The sequence below is a fragment of the Triplophysa dalaica genome, chromosome 8 (assembly GCF_015846415.1).
Source record: "Triplophysa dalaica isolate WHDGS20190420 chromosome 8, ASM1584641v1, whole genome shotgun sequence".
NCBI lineage: Eukaryota > Metazoa > Chordata > Actinopteri > Cypriniformes > Nemacheilidae > Triplophysa > Triplophysa dalaica.
Window position 1 is genome coordinate 5708701 of NC_079549.1, and position 22106 is coordinate 5730806.

The window sequence follows — 22106 nt, forward strand, 5'->3', positions numbered from 1 at the left end:
TTTTGGAACAAGATATTAAAGGTTCTTATGGAACCATTTAAACAAAAATGAATCTTTTATGAGCACCTTTATTTTTGTGCATGACAGATGTTTAGGTAGGTTGAAAACGTTTAACTGAACAACTGAATCTACAGATTCAGATAATTACAAAAGCACATCACAACATCAAAAGAAAAGCTTATAGAATGAAGCCCAGACTGGAGTTCAAAATAAAATGTTATATAACATGCATTAAGTGACAGTGCTGCAATTCACTTTAAAGGTCTAGAGTGTAATTTTTTGGAGGACCTATTGAAAGAAACGCAATATAATATACATAACTACGTCTTCAGAGGTGTACAAAGAGCTTACACAATGAACCGTTATGTTTTTATTATCTTAGAATGAGCTTTTTCTATCTACATACACCGCGGGACCCCTTGCATATAATTTGCCATGTTCTGTCAGCCGTCTCAATGTTTCGAACAGGAGCGGTGGAGTGGGCGGTTGGTTGCAATTCGCAACCTTGCCGCCAGATTTCACAGACTCGACCTTTAATTTTGAGAAGGAAAATTATGTTAATTTCATTAAACAGAGCATTTCCCTATAGAGAAACACATTTCTGTTGTAAACTTTGGTTTACTTTGTAAATTTCCGTTGTGTTGAGCATTGGGTTATAACATTTTTGTAATTTAATACTGGCCAATAACAATTAAAATATTTACACAAATCAAACTATTAATCAGATATGAAATTTTACTTTCATAATCTTGCAAATCCCTTGTTTTAACAGACACCTACAACATCTACCCCTGGAAGGCGATGGTTATGTGGTTCATCCTATCAATATTGTAGTTAATTTCTAATTTGTAATGTTATGAAACTGATGGTGTTACAACCTCGGGCTACAACCCTTTTGTTCTCCGATTTAAATAGTTTAGAAATTAAATATTGTGAAAGGTACAACATAACAGGAATAAGTCTTCTAACCATTACAAAAGGTCTCCAAAATAAAACTTTGATGTAAAGTATGACTATTTGTCACATTTATTTCATTTTTAAAAAGAGCTCATTGAGCAAAATCATTCTTGTGGCACATGTGGAATCTTCTGGTTTGTATTGTATGTGATTTCCACTGTCTTCTCCTCAGCATGCATCACTCTGGTGCATTTTTGTGGCCAGAGAATGGTAAAAGGCAATTACACACATGACCAAGCTGATAGCCAGACAAATAACTGCAGCCTTTATCATGAGGGAGTGAAAGCACCGCTGTTGCTCTGACCCAGTGCTGTAGTTTGCATTTCAATTAAAAATGGATGAAAACTTGTCCTATTTCATTCAAAAAGCAATTGTAGGGCTGAGCACTGGATAAGGGTGGAAGAGAAGCCAGGTCTGCTGTAATGGAAAAAGAGCAGAGCAAACAATAAAAAGATTGTATCGGGAGGCAACATACTTTGTTTCTTTCAGTTCTTTCAAAACGCTATAGAGATGAAAGTGTGTGTAAATTGAAATCTTAACAGTTTATTTATATATATTTGGAATCACTAGAATATGGCTGCGGAAGGCTAAACTCAGTAAGGGAAATTGAAAATGCGTTTGCGGCACCTGCTTAAAATGAAAATAGACCAAAATAAACAAGGCTCATAACAAAATCTACTTTTTTAAATCATAGTGTATCTAAAGATAATTAAAGCATATTTTAAATCATGTTCTAATGCTAAATGCACCATGTTGGCCTGTTTGTCACATTAAGTTTAAATAAGAATTAAGATTTAGTTAAAGACTGCTTTAAGTTTAAACCTTGTTGCTACACTGCATGCAATGTCCTGTAATTTGCATAAATTTTGTATTTTCGGCTCCTCCTGCGTGGAAGAAAAAACCTGCAACGGCACGACATGCAAACTGAGTCAGCCTGTATTTAGCGTTGTAAACAAAGTGAGACTGAATGTAAATGCAAATAGCATACAAAGTTTAACTTCAAGTGTGAAGTCAGCATATTAATGTTGCTGAGCAAGCAGCGATGACTGCAGATAATCACTGGCTATGTAATGGTAAGAAGAGGTGTGGACGGGACAATAGATCGTAAGAGCCTTACTCATATTATAGATCCAGACACATGCACTACAGCATGACTACTGGCTGTTTGGCCAAAAAAGCTATTTATTTCCATGCTACCTCTGTGTGTTCAGGGTTATATGAAGTAATTTTATTAGCTTCTGTGGGTGAAGTGCCGCAACATTGAAATAATAATGAAGACGAAAGCCGTTACAGCCATTACAGACGGGTCTTATTAATATGCTTTAGTTCTCTCAATGGGAATTTCAATTGACTAACCTCTGAGTCTAATCAATATTGCCAAGAATCTCTAAAGCTGCTTTAAGTGGAGACTGGAGATTGTTAATGAGCACTGGGCGGATCACTAATTGATGGATATATCGCTTGAAACTTACCTAGAACCCTTTTTTGTCTATCATTTGCTCTGCCTTAGATCACAGTTATTTAATCGAACCTAAATAAATTATAAAATACCCTCTTACTATTCAGTTTAATACTAACACAAATAAAAAAGTATTAAAGATTCAATATATTTCTCTAACTCATTTTTGTATGGGCTACATATAATTTTATGCATATTAAAAGCATACATGTTAAAGATACACTTAAAGGGATATTTCACCCAAAACTGAAAATTCTGTCATCATTTACTCACCTTTGAGTTGTTCCAAATGTGTATAGATTTCATTGTTCTGATAAACACAGAGAAATATTTTTGGAAGAATGCTTATAACCAGACAGATTGCCCCCCATTGACCACAGTAGTAGGAAAAAATACAATGGTAGTCAAAATTGCCACAGAACTATTCGCTGTCCTACATTCTTCAAAATTTCTACTTTTGTGTGCAACAGAACAAAAAAGATTATAAAGAAATTTTCCCTACTATGTTAGACAATGGGTGCAAGATCTGGTTATAAGCATCTTTCAAATATTTGGCTCTGGGTTTATCACAAATTTTTTAAAGATTTGGAACAACTCGATAGTGAGTAAATGACGACAGATTTTTGGGTGAAATATCCCCATAAAAACATCTAGTACGTGATAGAATGAGTTAGTAAATGAATCATAAATACACTACTGTTGAAAAGTTTAGGGTCATTTCACTAAAATGTTTCTCTTAAGACAATAATAAAACACCAAGAATACATTTCTGCAAATTCTGGGCAGGGGTCAAAGGATGACTCATTTGAAGATGCACAAATTGAACACACTTTTGATTTATTTTGTATTCTTTTAATCAAAATACAATTCCCTTTTTGTGTATTCCATAGTTTGATCATTTTTACTTTACTAATTGTACCTCATGTTTTGTAATATTTGTAACCAGCTTTGACTTTTTTCATAACACTCAGGTTAAGTTTACAATCTAAGTACAACTATATTAATATTAGGTTTTAAAATACTCAAAGCCATAAATAGCAAAGCCATCTATTTTCCAGAGTTGGACATGTGATAAATATGTAGTTTTATGGATTATAAACAGTTAAGAAACAATATGATATTTCAGTCTATCTGTACGCATCGATTTTTATCCCATACACGTATTTGTGGAATAAGATCCCTTCGGACATCATGTTATGGTCATTTCTCTACATAAACTGGTGTGTATATTCCTGAGCCAACAGTGAGCAATGACAAATACTATCTTTGCCAAACATCACCGACAAATTGAACATGGACCATTGCATCATGACTTCAGTGAAGGAGATGCAAAACCTGTCCCTTCGCATCCAGACCAAAACAGAAGACGAAAGAGACTGTGATCAAAGACTAAACTCCAAGACCCAGGTCCTCAAGAGCAACGCCTGCCCGAGTAAGGAACAAAGGCAGCAGTATTTTCAGCGAGATCACTGTTCACTCACATTGACTTGCTAGGACTGCTCCTCTAAACATTTATGCTCCTCGGTGTTGAATCATCTCCTGCGGTGGACAAGAGGACATTCAGGGTCCTTTGAAGAGTGACTTTGTCCAGCCTCCCATCACCCTTGAGAACAGTTCTGTAACTTCAGAACGAAGCGCTTTCTGAACTTCCTCTCATTCTGACGAGTCAACAGAAAAGTGGTGCATAACCTGAGGACATGTATTATTCCCCAGCTCTCAGCGCTCTGCACACCGCCTGTGGGGCTGCCTTTGTATGGGCATTAATGTATTATTTACAGCCAGGGCCGCCTACGTATTTGATCAAGCCTTGATTAAAACACGTACAACCTTGAACAATTAAGCTGCTTTTCTTCAAACTTGTTGAGAGCACATATTGAACTTCTGATGTTTCACTTCAAAACACATTGGTCCTGAGAAGATTTATATCAAAAGGGGAGTACAGTAGAGAGCTGTAACTTCAAAAAGATCACACCTAAATAATGGAAAGATTGTTTCAGGAATTGACAATGCATGATCTCAGATTACTCTTATAAACCAGAAGACAAGTCACGCAAGTTTAAAGATACAATCCATAACTTCTGCCTCCATATACATCTTTATTTATAATATAAAACAGCAGGTTTATGTATTTATCTTTAAACGTCTAACTGATATTTCATGCAAATTTGTACCATCTAGAGCGCAACTTACAAATTTTAAACTGATACTTTAATGAATTGGGGTGAGCTAAGGAACCAGTTTTAAACAGAGTTTTTATGAACTTGCTCAATTAAACTTTTTTGTTTATTTTCAGCCATGAAAAGATACACACCTCAGCTTTATTCTGTGTTTGTGTTGGTAATGAACATGAACATTTCTTGCACAATGTTTACGCTTCGACATCAACTCAACTTCAAAACCCTGTAAAGAAATTTTTCCGCAATGTAAAAATGTAATTCTCCGGCAGATGAGGCGCCACAAAATGTTGTAATATTACATTTGCATGTTATCCTAGACTCTGCAGTCTGTTCCTGTAATTCACAAATACCTCAAATTCTGTAAAGTAAAACAGAAACATTTTGTAAGATGTAAGTTTTTTTAACTGCATTGTTATAATGATTTACTTTCTTCCATCGATTCCGTGCTCTTGGAATAAACTTACAAGTTCAATCTGTGCCACATATTTCACACTTTCCCAAAATCAACTTCAACCTTTTTGGGAATACTTCACATACGGCAAAAAATGACATTCTTACGAAGCATTTTTCTCTTGATTTTAGTAAAAAATATCTAAAACTTCTTAAATCAATATACAATTACTTGACCAGAAAAGTGACCTAAGATATTTAATCTTGTTTTAAGAAAAATAATACAAGAATTAAGTACATTTATGATAAAAACAAGCCAAAAAATCTGCCAATGGGGAGAGATACATAAAATTGAATTAAGTTTGACCTTTTTCTACCTAATTCAAGTTTCTTTTTCTCACCCCATTGGCAATTATTTTGGCTTGTTTTTACTGTAAATATACTTAATTCTTGTAGTTTTCTCTTTAAAAACAGACTAAATATCTTCTCTTTTCAAGATATTGCATCTTGATGTAAGAATGTTTAGATATTTTTACTTCCAAAAAGAGAAGAAAACACTTAGTAAGAATATGACTTTTGCAGTGTAGAAATATGCTAAATGCTTTTCTCTTAGTATCAATTAAATAAACATGTCTCCTAAATGTAATGTAATTTCATAGTTATGTTTTGTTTGTAAAACACCCGCTCCCTAAATGAATGAAACAGTCTATATCTGTAAAATATCTGTCTGTGGATCAGTAAAAACAATTGCAAGTAAAATGACTATACAGTAAGTTATTGAAGAAGCATTAAGAATTTCATGCGTAGATAAGTGAATTAACTAACACTTCCATTAGTGGCCATGAGGGACACGTTGCAACATGGTATTCCTAATTAAAGAACACACTCCTGACAGCTTGTTTCTCCACTCGGCTGCTAAATGAACCATATCAGATTCTCCATGTAGGTAATTATGAATGTTAATGCAGTGGGTTCTCTTCAAATGACGACCCTCGCTGAACATTGGTAACATCAAAAGCCGTTTGCTTTTCCTGCCAAACACGTCTCAGCCGCAGCATTATTTTATAAATATACAGGAGGAAAGCCACACTAAAGATGGTGTTTGCCAACAGTTTGCGTGTTCAGTGGAGGTACCATATTACCTAAGTAACTCAGACTTGGCATTACACCACACAGCTTTTTGCCATTATGGTGTTTACCGTGCATGCAAAATGAATAATGAGTCACAATACTACACTCATAAAAACTTGAACTACAAACTGTGCACTTGTTTATTTCCAAGAAATACACCGCTACTCATATGCTCCATAACTAACCCTACACTTTTTCTCCTTCGGTTCTCTGCCCTTCATCCTCTTTCACCTCTTTGGTCTTCCCACAAGATTTGTACTTTCTTATGAGGTGCTTACTCCTTGAAGGAGGATGCACTGAGGACTAACTTCGAATCTTTTTATTTTTACATATTTTTAAACCGGTTGTGTTTAGCCTCCTGTAACTATTGTTATATTAACCAAAAATAAATCTATGCATTATACCATGTGCATTATCTGAGAACTATAATTCATTAGCCCTTTTGTAACCTTTGTTGTATTTATTATAGTCTGTAAATCTATATTGTATGCAACTGGCAGGTTTAGGGACTGAACTTCTAACATGTATAAAGACAAGTTTACAAAAATAAAAAAATTCAGATTTTCTTTTTTTAAGATTCGAATTGAATAATAATTTAAATCAAATCCCCATATAAGGTTCATTTAAATTATGGAAACAAGTCTTGTTTCTTATGTCAGTTCTTATTTCTTTCTGTCAGTTCAAAAAATTGCGAGCAGTATTTATACCAATAGTTATTGACTACCAGTGTTAAAACACATACAGTAGCGGATTGTAACTAGATGTGTAAAATTCAAATTCTAATATTTCATTCTGTATAGATATGATGTGCTACTGATCAATGCAATATGTTAACGAATTTTTATAACAAATCTCAAAATATGTGATGTAATATATCATCACTTTGAAACAAACTCCCAGTATGAGGCACCCTGTTGTGAAGTACGTCTGTCTGTGATGTCTGCACAACACAGCTATGACCTGATCCCATCACAACCCATGTGCCAAATAACCCACTGACTTCCTCTTGAAAGACACTGAGACTACCATCTCAATGCAACCATGTCAAAACACATGCATTCACATGGGGGTTCACAATATGTTATTGCTGTAATTTTTTTTTTTATTAGACTGCATGTATTTGTGTTTTGTACCATAATTTAAAGAATATGAATAGAAAAATAAAATTACGTGAAGTGAAAGCATTATACCTGTGATATAAATAAAGAAGAAGAAGAATTACCTTGAATTTTAATAATAAAAAAACATAAAAATTCAATCATATATTCGTTTAACCTTCAAACAGATTCATTCAGTATTGATTCAGTTTTTAAAAAATGCACAACAAGCTTAATCTGTTCAGGACAATCACAGTATATGCAGCTGTTCCATCTTTTCTTGTCAAAGTTACAGTTTAAAATCAGACTAATCCATCATTCTGCCATGTAAAACATTAAATTAATGTCACCACAGAAGAATGGATTTTTGAGAGAAATAAGAAGAAAATGCTGATGAAGCAGTGAGTGAAGGTTATCCCAGGAGAAAGATAATGTGTCTCCGAGTTTACTTTACACCGCTTTTCAGGAAACCGAACCTTTGGGGCTAATTTACGACTATGATTACACATAATTTCATCTCTCCCATTACTGACCAACCTTTTTTAAACATTAAACAAACCAAGTCATTCATTATTGCTTTCGATAAATTTGACACAGTGCGTTTGGTGGGTTTTACTTCTTCCCCTAGACTTTATGCAGATTGTGTGTTTAAAACTTATGGCAATAGCGGCCAATTTATGTATGCAAATAGATTCGCCTCTCTGTTGGGTGAGATTACTGTGAAGTGCTGCTATTTGCATTTGAAAATGATCCGGATTGGAGTGAGCGCGAGGCGAGGTGCAGTTAGGGATGATGGGTAAAAGAGAGCTTGCCACGATAAGCTGAAAATTGTGTTTGCCTAAATGCTTGCAGTAGCACACCTCGCCAACGCTTTGTAATTTCTCTTTTCTTTTTTTTGTATCTGTCCTTTTTTGTGTACGTGGTTTAACTGTAACGCTGTTAACAGAGTTGCGGTTTAATGCTGAGCCCTCTTTTAAATCTTCAGGGTGCCGTGATGACTCTGGTTGTGCATTACTAGTCCTCAACAAAGTCAGATTTCCGAGAGACCAGCACCAGAGTACCTGCAAACACTTCAGATCACAATGAATTAAAAACATACCAATCCCCCTTTAACTATCCAGCCAGGCTTGCAACACTAGGTTTCTCTTCACTTCGTCACATAAGGATTTTATTCAAGCGGTTACTCTTGAGTATTCAATGTGAATTTTTCTGTAAAGTGCAAACCTTTAAGAGACGAAATCAAAAGAAATGAAAGCAAAAATGTATTTCCCTCTTCTTACCTGCATCTACACAGTCAAGACAACTAAATAAAAAAGTTAAACATTGCATTTTGACAGGGGAACAGCACTTGTTTTGGGAATGTTTCGGACATTAAGGGAGGAAAAACACGTCCACAGATGAAACAGAAAAACACAAATAATGTGGGGTGAAGAAAAATAACTAAAAGATGGAGATTGGCGGTCACCAGCACACTCTGAATGTGTGTTTGTGTGAGACATGAGGAAAAGAAAAGAAGACATCGGCTCAGACATTCTCCATAACTCTGATGTGTCCTGTTACAGGATACTAATGGCAGGGACAGAACAACTCTTTTTCATATCATTTCTGCCGATACATTTTTAAGGATAGTTCCTATATGTTTTATATACTGGACACCTTATTAATACATGTTCTAAGATACTGATATTTAAAAGAACATTAGTCTAGTTACTAGAAAACAGTCATTTAATAAACACAGTTAATCACATTTATTTAAAAAAGGGAGATGGATCATCTTCTGCTAACATGAACATCTTATTTGCAAGAAAATGTTCAGGTGGTTCTAAATGTTCCAAATGAATATCTTTAGAATAAAGATAAGGATTGTTTTTCAACGGTAACCAGTTAGATAGGCTATCTTCGAATGTTTGTTATAGGTTTTATCGGACGCACGCGAAAGGCACGAAGTAAACTTGCGGTCAATATATTTTTGATCAGTCTGGCTAGTGGCAAAAAATATAACAAGTTATATTTTATTACATTTTTATAGATATTTTATTGTAGAATAATTGCATTTAATAAACAATTTGTTTAATATTATTGTACATTGATTTTATTAACAAACAAATTCTTGAATGGGTTGTGTAACTTTGTCGCATAACAGTGTAACCAAAAACAAACTGGCAAGACATACATTTAACTTGCTAGAAAATATAACTTTCTTGTTATTTCTTTTGCTTCTTATCAGAAACAATCTGCAGAGACACTTCTTTGCGGACGTGTACGGGAAGTTATGTTTAGGTCACAAAAGTGCACATGCGCAGTAACATTTGTTTATGTTGTTGCTTTAAAACCTATAATATTCTATAATAATAAAGTCTATAATATTCACTTAATGACTTCATTTGTCAGAAGGTGACATCATTTGAAATGAAACTAATGCACAAACATCAGAGATTATACATTTTTTAAAGCTGTAATGTTTTGTATTGCTGGTTAACGTATTATAAAAAAGGATCATCTTTGATTACCACTACAAAGATTTGCATACAATGTTAAAGAGGTAAAATAATATATAAAGTCATGTAAGATAACCCTCAATTCCACACAGAACCATAACTTTGCCTCTTGATTTCCATCCTGTAACACATCCTCTTAATTTTCTTGCCAAAGTACCTTCATTTGACCAGAGCAATAGAGATTATTCTACACTTGTAATGAAATACAAAATGGACATATTCATAAAAAGATTCACAACTCAAAGGCTAGCATGAATAGAAGTCCCACACAATCCACATTCCTATTATAAATATTCACCTTAATCTTACATTATGAGAAGATGTTTCATACAAAAGTTACATTTATCACCTCCCACACAAACATATGAAACTGAATCTGGGACCTCATGCTTTTCCACTCTTGAATGAGTTAAATCTGCACAAATGAGGATTTCAGACATCAGCTTTTTTATCTCAGATACGTGGGATCGGCTCATGCGTATCGTGTGTTGGAAGTCTGTAGTCATAGCCGTCGTTAAAAGCGCCGTATGAAATCTCACAGAATAGTGTGTCTCCACAGCACACAGTCTCCTGGCTGAATCCCATTAAGCCTGCACGGCGTTGGGTAATGGGATCGGCCACGGGCCTTTATGTTCCTCCTCCCTCCCCCCTCTCCCCCCGCTTCACATCACGGCCTGCAAGGATCCAGCATCTCAGCCAGGATAACGTGCCACAGCCCAAGCCACCGTCACAGATGAATATTCATTACCGCAGCTTTTTGTAAATTTTCTCCTTGATACGGCTGCCCCATCGCCCCTCCCACCTCCCTCCTCTTCCCCTCTTCCCCTCTGCTCACTTGGCAAAGCCGGCTGTAGGAGAGAGAGGAAGTGGGGTGGCGGGGAAGCAAGACGGGGTGGGTGAAGGGGCAACTGGGTCTCGTAACACCTCAGGGTCTGAGACATGTGTGCACAATTTCAATTTCATGTGGGTGTCGCGTTTTGCGTTCTTAGGCAGACACAAGAGGATTGTGGTAGCAAATGAAACAACACAGTGACGAAATAAAGACAAAATAATATAGTGAATGACATTAAAAGGGAAGATATGAGGAACCAAAGACACTGAACTCTTTTCAATGAAAATCACATGTTTACTCTCTTGAAAATGCTGGGTCAAAAAGAGACAAACCCGGAACGGTAGGTTACAAATTAACACATGTCCGGTTGTTTCAACCCAAAATGCTATGTCTTTTTAACCCATCGTTGACTTTACACGCATCAATAAATGAACCAAGCACACCCTAGCATTAAAAGTGTCTAAACTTTTGAAACTAAGTTCCAGCACCCTTGTAAAGAATACGGGTTCACATTTTAGATGGTTCTAACATGTTTACTTGTCTATATGTATGTTGTTAAGATAGTATATGTCTGTGTTGATCCCAACCATATAGAATTGGTGCAGTTTATGTACGAATATGTACAGTAAAAAACAGTATATGATTATGAATGACATAACCCTGATCAAGGCAAGATTTGCATGACCTCTGACCCTTAAATTACTCTGTAAGTACCCCTGACTTGGACCAGCCGCTAAGGAGGAACACGTCCACACAGCAGAAACATTCAGAGTTTGTAGTCAGTCCAGAGCCTGAGGCTTCTCCCCTACATCCACATACTATATTAACATTCCTGCAACCTCAGCAACACAGTTCAGCTTTGAAGTTTCAGAACAAAAGCATGAATTATTCCTATTTTTACATCTACATTAACTCCACAGTCACAAATCGATTAATCTGGACCGAATATATCAATCCGTACAGTATTAAAACGTCTCTTTTGCTGTATGCATGACTGTTTCTTGCTTTACATTATCCTCTTTTCTGGCTAATATGTTATTAATTTACCAAAAACCTTCACAGGGTAGAGTTAAAATGCAGAAAGAGAGAGAGATTTTGAAATGAATGAGAATAATACTGACCTTTGCCAAGGGTGATGGATGAGAATGAAACACTCACTGGCATCCACTACACTAGAGACGTCACCATGACAACCCAGACAGCCGAGGCAGTCCACATGAATATGTACGACCCACATCTGGACAGCTGCTTTAGCCAATGCACTCCTGGTGCGTGTGTGTGTGTGTCTTTATTTGCATAAAGTGTGTGTGTGTGTGTGTGTGTGTGGCAGGTTGCATGTTTTGTGTCTTGTATATATTACTAAGGAATCTTTAGTTCAAAAGAGCATTAATCTAATTTGATAATTAAAAACATGATGTGTAGAACAAATGTTTTGGGACACAGTCGGGCTACATTCAAAAACAATTCCGAGGCTAGGGTCGCCCAGCCTTTCGGGTAAAGAGGTTTTTTCAACATTTCCTGAGGATGAACTTCACTTGTATTGTAATACAACTTGGTCAGAATACATCCGTCAACGGGCAGCAGTTTGGCATGACACGTAATTACTGGCTACCCCTTGGATGTTTGAAACCATATGGTTTCTGACCCTCTTTTCATTCAAGTCATTTTCAATTAGAGAAATGCACGAGAACACGACGGCCCAAAGAGAGCCGTAGCATGTTCTGACTTCATCCATCACACCGTTTAATCTGAAGGAAAAAAGAGCGCCAGAAAGAGAGCAAGAAAGTGAATATTCCTATTTATACAGCATCTGGACTCTCTTTTCAGATTATTTGTTCTTGGTGCACCCAGCAGTGTGCGTGCACCGCGAGAGAGGCGAGGGAGTCGGAGAGAGAGAGGCAGGAAGGGAGGGAGGGGGATGGCTTTGTTACTGTTACTCATTTCACCTCATTGAATTGTAAATAAGGTGTGATATTTTTACAGAGAGGAAAAAAAGCTGCACAGCCGGTGCACAGCCGTCTGAATGTCTGAATGTCTGCCTGCGCTGTGCCTTCCCTCCAATGTAACTCCAGCGATCCAAAAATCTGCAGTCGCGGCCAACGCGTAAGGGAAATTTGAGTTTAAACATGTAATTCTTAATCCCAAAACAAACGGAAAAGCCGCCCCACCACATAAATCTAAACATTGCGGTTTGGGACCTAAATTCATTTATAAAGCCCTGGACAGAAGAGCTGGATATCAGTGACAGCTTAATGATGTTTAAGTACACATTTTAAATATGAAATATTTGTGTAACTTTTCTCCATCTGTAAACACTGCACTGTGATAGACTTGCAGTACAATTGTGGGCATGAGTGTGCTTAACCTCTGAGTCGACAACACATTTGACAAACTAATCATATTGAAGGGAAAATCTTTCAATGCTTGTGATATCTGTATTAATAAAACACAAGACTTATAAATGATAAACCAATTTAACTATATAGTTACAGTGCATGTTTTTACTTTTGGAACTTGACAGACACAGTCCCCTTTCACTTTCATTAAGAAAATAAAGTGGCCACAATAATCTACACATTTCACATTTTTGTTCACACACATAAACAAAATACTCTAGGTCAATTTAATTGTGGAGGTTGATGAGAAATTATTGTGTCCATATTAAAATTTTTCATAATTTTTTTTACTTACTTACTCTTACTTATACTTGATATCTTTCTGTAACTCTAATGGAGAAATTTGTGAGAATGCAATGTATGGTATTGTGCGATATGGTATGGTATATAGTGTATATATTATAGTCGTATAGCTTTTTGTAGCTTTTCATTAGCTTTCTTTCTTACCTTAGGAAATAGTAGGGTATACTACAGTAGTTATAGTATGAATTAATACAGTTAATACTACATATTACTGTAGTATACGTTAACAAGTGAATGAATACTATAATAATCATATACTATACATTTTAGCATAATATAAATTACTACAGTTTACTATATTAACTACTAAATTATACCACAGTATTTTTATGGACAACCTAGAAAGTTTCTGGTTTTAAAATTACTTCTTGGTGAATAATGATAATAAATGATAATAAAATGTATCAAGTTTACACTTCTCAAGTATTTATGCATTTTTGAGCTCAGTCAAATCTCCCTGTCACAGCATTCATTCCATTTTAAACCCTCTTGGTTTCACATATTATATGGTATTCATTTAAGTTAATTCAGTTTTCCTTTTTGATGCCATTGTATTCCCTTTTCTATTGGTCGTGAAGCTACTCTTTATTTTATCAGGAATATTTGAAGATCTCAGGTTCATGTAAACATCAGTGACACTGAACTTCTCCTTTTCTTTTGTCTTTGCATTGTAGACCAAGTTCAAAAGATGGCCGAGATCACTCAATCAGCTTGGAGCAGTCGGGTTCCTGATGTGAACCTCAACCTGTCCTGCTCTCTCTCTCTCTTTCTTGTCTGCCCTAACAACTATTCTGTCTCTTTTCTCTCCCTCTCTCTCTCTCTCCTGTCCTTCACTCACCTTCTCTTTCAAACATCATCCGTACGCTCCTCAGTCTCCCCACTCTTTTTAACTATTCACTCTATTGTTCTCTATCGCTCACCTTTTTTCTCTGTCTAAGTGGGCTATGAAAGGGTGGCTATTTTGAGGAGACCAAAGGGTAGAGCGATGACCTTGCTCTGTAGATACAACACAACTGAAACCGCTACTCTGCAGAAGAAAGCGGGACAGAGTTTGGTTTTACTTGTTTGAAGTGACGGTGGACGGCCCTTTGAACCTCTGCTCTTATGAATAAAGGTTCCTTTGAAAAATAAGACCTGGACAAAACAAGAGCATCTCACAGGTGAAATCGGTAAGCTTGGACGCTTTCATAAAGCAGAGAATAGATATGGATAGAGTAAATAAATCTAAATGTTCTTGCTACTTATGTTGATTATGGAAATTGGAACTCTCTGCAAAGCATTTGCATCATAAAGAACGAGACAAAAGTATGACATTTTGACAAACTTTTTTTAAATAGTTTTTATCGAATCTAACATTTAAATGTATCATTAAAGCATTTTATTAAGGTTGCCTTTTTAACAAGATTTTTTCTAAACCTGTTGTGTAACAATTCCCATGGTTCACTGCAAGATTTCAGCCTCACCATATTAAGTAAAAAAACATGTCTGTTTTTGAAAGGTCAAACACGGGGTGGCTATGAATATTCAGATGACACATGCAAAGCAAATTACAGTTGTTTGCAGAAAACTTATTTGAACCCTCTTGAACCCCATTTGTTGTGTTCAGAGTTTTTCAAGTGGGAATATATTTGAATACAGACAGTTTTTTACATCTCCCATTCCACAACAACTTATATTAAAGAGTTTTATATTGATACAATGTGTATTTATCATTATGAAATATTAATGATAACATAATTAAACTATACAAATAAAATGATTAACAAATGATGTAAAAATGTAAATGTAGTGACTATTATAATTAACAACTGTAATATTCCGGCAATTGAGTTGCCAGAAAAAGCAGAAATAAAAAAATAGTAAAATTACATGGTTTTCATGTTGTTTTACTCCCGATTTATTTTTGTAATTTAACTTAAAAATACATAAAATTCGGCAAAAAAAACATTACAATTCTGTGAAATACGGTTTTTTAAAGTGCACATAAATTGTTCTCATATGGTTTTACTTTAAAACCCAGATTTTATGTCGCAACTACCAAGATTACAGTTTAAGTGCCTTGTTGTTCATAAAAAATATTATTATATTAAAAAATATTAATGACACAAATGTAGACAAATAGACAAAAAGCAGCCCAGTGAAGAGGCCATAGTTGTATATTATTGAGATTAAACTACAGTTATTGTGCAAACGAGACATTTATTTGAAAGATCAGAATTATGTCATTCAACACGATTGTGTTGGCATCTGCCTAATCCGGCCAACATGAGCAAATTGTGATCAATTACAAATATTTTTTTCCATTTCCCTTTAGAAATTAATATGCATATTCATTTTGCTTCCCTAGATGTACAACTATATGATTAGTAAGCATTCCATTATTTACATTTCATTTATATTTTGTTTCACAATTGTGGAAGACGTATTTACGAGACTGAATTCTTATAAAAACATATGTTTAACTCTAACTTATAGTGATATTAGGTTAATTCCCATTAACAGTGTAAGTTTGCCCAGCTTTAGGTCTTTTCTGCCACTTTGAAATCCATACGCGTTTTAATGAAGTGACCCTCCGGCCTGCTCACCCGAGCTCATCTCTACCTTCCACCGCCCCAATGTACCTGGAACAGTGCCCTGCTCTTCCCTTTAATAAGGCCATGAGACAGAGATGGCCCCTCTTACCACAAACCCCCAACCCGATGACAACCTACCCCCAGCTTCCCAAAAGTGTCACCCAGTCCTCCTAACAAGGGTGAACACCATATGTGACTCTCTCATTAACCACTACATGAAAGAGACAAGGAGCACAGAGGGACATCTGGACCTAACTGAGACGGAGTGAGAGAGAGAGAGAGAGAGAGAGAGAGAGAGAGAGAGTGAGAGAGTGAGAGAGGGAGAGAAACAGACAGAGGGAGAGAGAGAGAAACAGAGAGATGGAGAGAGAGAGAGAGAGAGAGAGGGGGAACAAAGCACAGAGTACATCATGTTTAATGAGAGTAAAAGCAAGTTCACGTGCGCCGCATCAGCACTACCCAATCGACTGAGGTCTATGAAGTACAGCATCAGATAAAGCAACTGACTTTTTCCACAATATTACCTTATTTTAGTGTTAACATAATGATATACTTCTATTAACAATTAGATACTTTCATTTACTTAAAAACCTCTAATTCAAGAAAGATTCAGGCTCACAAGCTCTCATATTATGAAAACAAATATTCCCCATTGCTTTCAGAGCACCCCCCCCCCCCAAACACACTTAAGTCCTAGAATTGTCTGTGTGTGAAACTGTGCATACCAGCTTTCCCGCTTACTAGCAACCTTGTGAAATCGTCCCTATGTGACGCTATCTGCAATGCTTTTCAGAATGCCACATGGTGCTTGAGCAGTGGGTTGAAGCCTCGATGCGAGTCATGCGACAAATTGTTGCATAGAGCAGGGACCAAGACAGGTCTTCTCTACTCATTTAGTCTAGTCTTTAGAAAATACGGTCAATCTTCTATACATAAACTACACACGAAAAAACAGACAGAGAGCTTCACCTCTGCCCACCAAAGCAAAGCAGTGTGCTGTGAGCAGTCAGCACTCTCTTTCAAACACACTGCGGGCCGACTAATAGGACATCACCACCCGATCATTTCCAGCGCGTAGTGCTGACAGAGATGTCGTCTGTCTCTCCGACAGCCTCAGCAGTAAATACACACACAAACACGCGGCACATCGCATGCTGTCAGAGGAACAAGTCTCAAAGCTAAATCAATCCCAGGATGCAATGACACTTCTGTCATTTCACACACCTCCCTTCCTGTGTAGACTCAAAGTACAGCAAGAAACTCTATCTAATGTAGTACAGGCCTCACTCACTCAAGTTGACAGACTCTGTGTGCACACTAGAAAGTACGAGATAAAAAGACTGTTAGTGGCATGAGGGGACAACAAACAAATTTCCTATTAAACATCACTTTATACACTTTTTAAAGGCAACAAAGGCACAATGACATCACCAGAAATGCCTGAGCTATCGGAAGTAACTGTACATATCGTCGCTGTCCTTCTGAAACATCATTCCTCTGTTTACCGGAAATAGACAAAACATTGTACTTTTCAAATGATTACTATTGTATTGTCAAAGTTGACAGGCACTTTTTAATATTTTTTATTGGTTAGATATTTGCAAAACGCAGTGACAAATATAAAGGTTGACTAATAATAAGAATTTAAAATGAGCTCATGAAACATGGAGATATAGGTTTCAGAAGGACAACAGTGATTTGGTCAATTAAGCAATAACGCACAATATAGGAAGTGACTATATCTTCACATTTTCATAATCTGAGCTCAAAGATGGAAGTTAACTTAACGGGTACGTGAGCTTTGTAGGGATGTTTACCCTATTTGTACTAGATGCTACAGATAATTCCTTGCATAGCCAGTGGGTGAACATTTTATGAGATTGTAAGTATAAAACTGAACTGAAGTAAAGTACAAAGGTAGCATGGAATTTTGTTTAATAAAGCAAGACTTCTCCAGACCTCTGTGTTTATTCTCCTGTGCACACTATGCCTTTTCCATTAGCTCTCCGCAGGAAGAGGGAGGAAGGTTACATGTGCGCCATCACGGTGAGGGCATCCAGGACCCCCGTGTCTGACTAAGAGCCCTCTCTCCTGGGGTACTGTCAGGGGGAGCAGCTGGGTCCCTACACTTTTTGACCTCTAGCTTTTAATGGCAGATCACCTTCCTCTACCTCAAATAAAGCCCACTTCAGCAGAGCTGGTTTACTTCGCCCCTACACCTGACATGACGTCACTGTCCTAAATGACATCACATGCTAATTGGTCAGTGATGGTGTATTTTTTGTAAGGCCTTTTCTTCAGCCTGTTCTTGTACATTCTAATATTTGTGATGTTACACTTGACCAAAAAGTCATTACATTTTTATTTGTCATGATTCTGCCTCTTTTGATCATGTTTTATTAGTCTTGTGGCAGGATCATGAAAAACCCATGTGTTAAGTACATTTAGTCATTTGGCAGACACTTTTATCCAAAGCGACTTACAGTGCACTTATTACAGGGACAATCCCCCTGGAGCAACATGGAGTAAAGTGTCTTGCTCAAGGACACACTGGTGGTGGCTGCTGGATCGAACCAGCAACCTTTGATTTACCAGTACAGTGGTTTAACCCACTAGACCACCATCTCCACTGTGTGGAGAGAGACATGGCATTGTTTGTATTGGTCTCTCTGGTCTCATCTTTGCTGTCCTGGGCTGGTTCGTTTTGCTTTATTGTAAAAGTGTATGAGATTTCGCAGCCTTGTTCATTGGGTTACTGCCTTTTCAGTAAGTAAAGTTTATGTTGTGTTTTATGTTAGTCTAGTCTAGTCAGTTTAGTCTTCCTGTCGAGTCTGTATATTGTTATTATTCCATGTTCCTCAGTGTTTTACCCCCTTGTTGGTCTTTGTTTTGTATTTTTAGTTAAATAAAGTCTTTATTTAACCACATCGCTGTCTGCATTTGGGTTCTTCTGTCCGGATCATGACATAAGCAGAACAAATATAAACTGAAACAAAAAACTTCCAATGAGGGGGCAAAAACAAGAGAACCGGATAACTAAATTTAATTTGAGACCTACTTGCGGCGCGAATCGCGCGAATGAAGCCCTGGTTATTAGATGATGAGGCGGCGCGAATGACGCGAATCACGCGAGTTGAAAAATCTCGTTCTCGCCCCGTACAGTGCAGTTAAGCTGGTATACATCTGCGCTAAAATATCAAGGTGAAAGTCATCATAGCTTGCGTAGTATAGACCCAGCTCCCAACCCAACTTTGAGAATAGATTAACGGCGACATTTTTTTTATCGCGCGATAAGAGTCTCACTGCGTTAACGGCGTCCCACCACTAGTTTTAAATAACCTTTTCTTTTTATTTCCCCTTTATAGCATGTTGTTATTCGTCTCAAAATGTACCTGTAACTGTTGAAAAGCAAAAATGTATCATCATTTATAGTAATTCACAATGCAAAGTCAGCATGAAACGGAAATTGCGATGATGTTTTCTTCCTAGGTGTGCCGTCGCTCTAATTCTAAGTACAACAGCTTCTGGGTTGAGAAAAAAATGTATGGCGGGGCTTTATTTTGACCTTTGGGAATTGATTGGATTGTTGTAAGTTGGAAGCGGCCATTGGACAGTAAGTGTAGTCCCGACCTTAGGCAAGCCTTATATAAACACTGCAATATTACATTAAAAAAATAAGAATTTAGATTTGATGGCATGACTTAATTTAAAATATCAGCACAATCAGTTGTTGTATTTAAAATGTTTCTTAACTATGTATGTGACTGTTTTATGAATAATGCGAACAGTTGTGTTCTGCACTTGAAATCATCACAGGACAATGATCGATTTTAAATGTAAACTTGATTTGATTTCTCATGCAAACACCTACAGCATCTATTTCAGTAGTTCAAATGCAATCTTTCTTGTATCATTTTATTTGTATTTTCGGTCAGGGAACGAGGGTGCTCATCTCAGCCCACGGTGTGTGTATGTGTGTGTGGAGAGAGTGTCCCTCGCACAGGTAAATTATAACTCTCACAGAGACAGAACTCGTTAGCCGGCCTGTCAATCAACACAAGGCACGTTGGGGAGGCAATCACGCTGTCGCCAGCAAAGAGGTCACCTATGAAGACATTCATTTTCAATTCATCCATCAGATCAGCACTGAAATCAATTTACCCGCACATCCACGACATTGGCCTGCCCCCATGGCAACCAACACAGCAAAACTGCTGGGAATTCAAACTATATCTGATTATCAAAACACCCAAATTCTATTAAAGTGCAGAACATAACCATTACCGTAATCCAACATTAAACATATGCTTAGAAGAAAATAAATATAGGCTTGATTGTGATTATTATCTACTGGTAAAGATAACCCCTTATAGATTCGCCACTAGGTTGACGGTATGGATACGCTTACTTGTTTTGTTTGCGTCTCCTGCAGGGAGTATCTTGTATGTGCTCATTGAGATGCAGTGGGTGACATGCAGGCCACAGGGAGATTCGCTCAACGCCGTGCGTATTAAATTAGATTTTGGCGTTCCGCATATGTCAGCACAATAGTTCATTAATGGTGTTTGTTTTTGAAAAACTGGAGAAATATGATAAAAAGAGGAAGATAAAAGAGAGGAGGAATGAGGATTGAGGGAGCATGGGGGAAAAACGGGAACAGAGAGGGTATACAGCTGAGTCATCAGAGCACCAAGGACATCACATTGCAGTTTTCGTATCAATAACAATACACTTATTATTAACAGGCCCACAGGCTCTTGTCATTCACATAGATCCATCTGGAATATTTGCTTATTAAAGATGTAATTTATGCATCACCACAAAAAGAAATGTTTGTAAACTGTAGAAGGTTTCGTGAACCTGCCCTACATGCTCTTCCATTGGTCAGAAAAACAGACTCGCACTATTCATACTTTTTTTACAGCTTAAACAAACAGAAACTATGCACTATGCATTCCACCATTTCCATTTTAGAAGGGTAATATTGTCTTTAATTGAATACTTAAAGGCAAGATAGGTGAGCCTGTCCAGATTTTTTTTTGTCATGCTGGTTGGAAATCTATTTACATCAGAACTGACAACAAGCTAATCTACAAAAACAGTCAAAAACAGTTTTTAGAAAAGCAGTGACGAAAAAACATCTGGATCATGAAAGAGGAAAAACTCCATATACGATGGAGACAGCTCCGGAAGGAAAAGGGTCTGAAAGACGATACCATGGCTGCGCTCTTTCTTCTGTACAAGTATGTACATGCTTTGAGAAGAATTTCATTGATTTAGTTTGTAATTGGTTATGTGGATTTACGAAACACATTGATGTGTTTGGAGAAGGCGTGGCTTTGGACGACGAATCGCATAGAGGGTTTAATTATAGTTTCAGTGCTAGCAGGCTAAAGTTAGCACCTTTCCAGATCAACCACCCCCCCTTTAAGGGTTTTATACTTACTGAAAGTATAAGCAGTTTCCCAGACGAGGACAAGTTACGTCAAACTCGTACCACAAGTTAATAAAAATCTATTTGTACAGTACATTGAACTCTTGATGTATGTTGATGTGTTTTAAAGCGTTTTCCAGTCGCTGCCCATTCACACTGAAACATTCTGAAAATGCTTTCATCCATGTACTGTGCATACAAAGTAAGACGCTTCAATATGTGTAATTTCTGTCAGCCAATTATCTACTTTCCACTTATATTTATAATATTTTAATTCATTTATTATAATGTTGCGGCAATCTAGAGTTTTTGGATGGTATGGATGTTGCAGCAGCTAACACGTAGATACATACATAGATACATATGACTTAGTTGTCTATGCATACTAAATAGAAATAAATGAAAGTATTAAAACAATAAAAATTACAAACTTTCGAATATCAACTCCGTGTCTACACCGGACGCGACTGACGGGACACGACAAAAGACATTAGAAACTATTTAAAATTTTGTCCACACCTGACAATGCTGCACTCTGCATTCAGCACTGGGCTGTTACCATTTTTACATATCCATTTCGGCCAAATTCACACAGAATATACAAAATAACCTTTATTTGTATTAAAATTGCACCACTTTCTAAAGGAAAAATAGCTATCCACATTATCATCATCACTCATACAATATGTGGACACTGGATGGTACATTAGGTTTTTGCAATAAGGCAATAAGTTTCTGACTTCTCTATACTTTAATTCCACAGAACAGATGCTATTCACTTCCCCCACAATAACATGTAGGTGAGACAGTGCCAACAGACTAAAGGTGTGAGTATAGGTCTGCAGGCCATGACAGGGTG

At 36.8% G+C, this 22106-nt stretch overlaps 1 protein-coding gene across 1 annotated transcript in view; it reads right to left on the reverse strand.

The window, feature by feature from the left end:
* Positions 1 to 1072: 1072 nt before the first annotated feature.
* The window catches only part of tmem182a (transmembrane protein 182a), a 43370-nt gene continuing 22336 nt past the window's right edge, over positions 1073 to 22106 (reverse strand). The window contains exon 5 of the mRNA XM_056755215.1: positions 1073 to 1374. Coding sequence (XP_056611193.1) covers positions 1286 to 1374 — 89 coding nt within the window. The 3' untranslated portion in view covers positions 1073 to 1285. The remainder of the gene's footprint in view (positions 1375 to 22106) is intronic.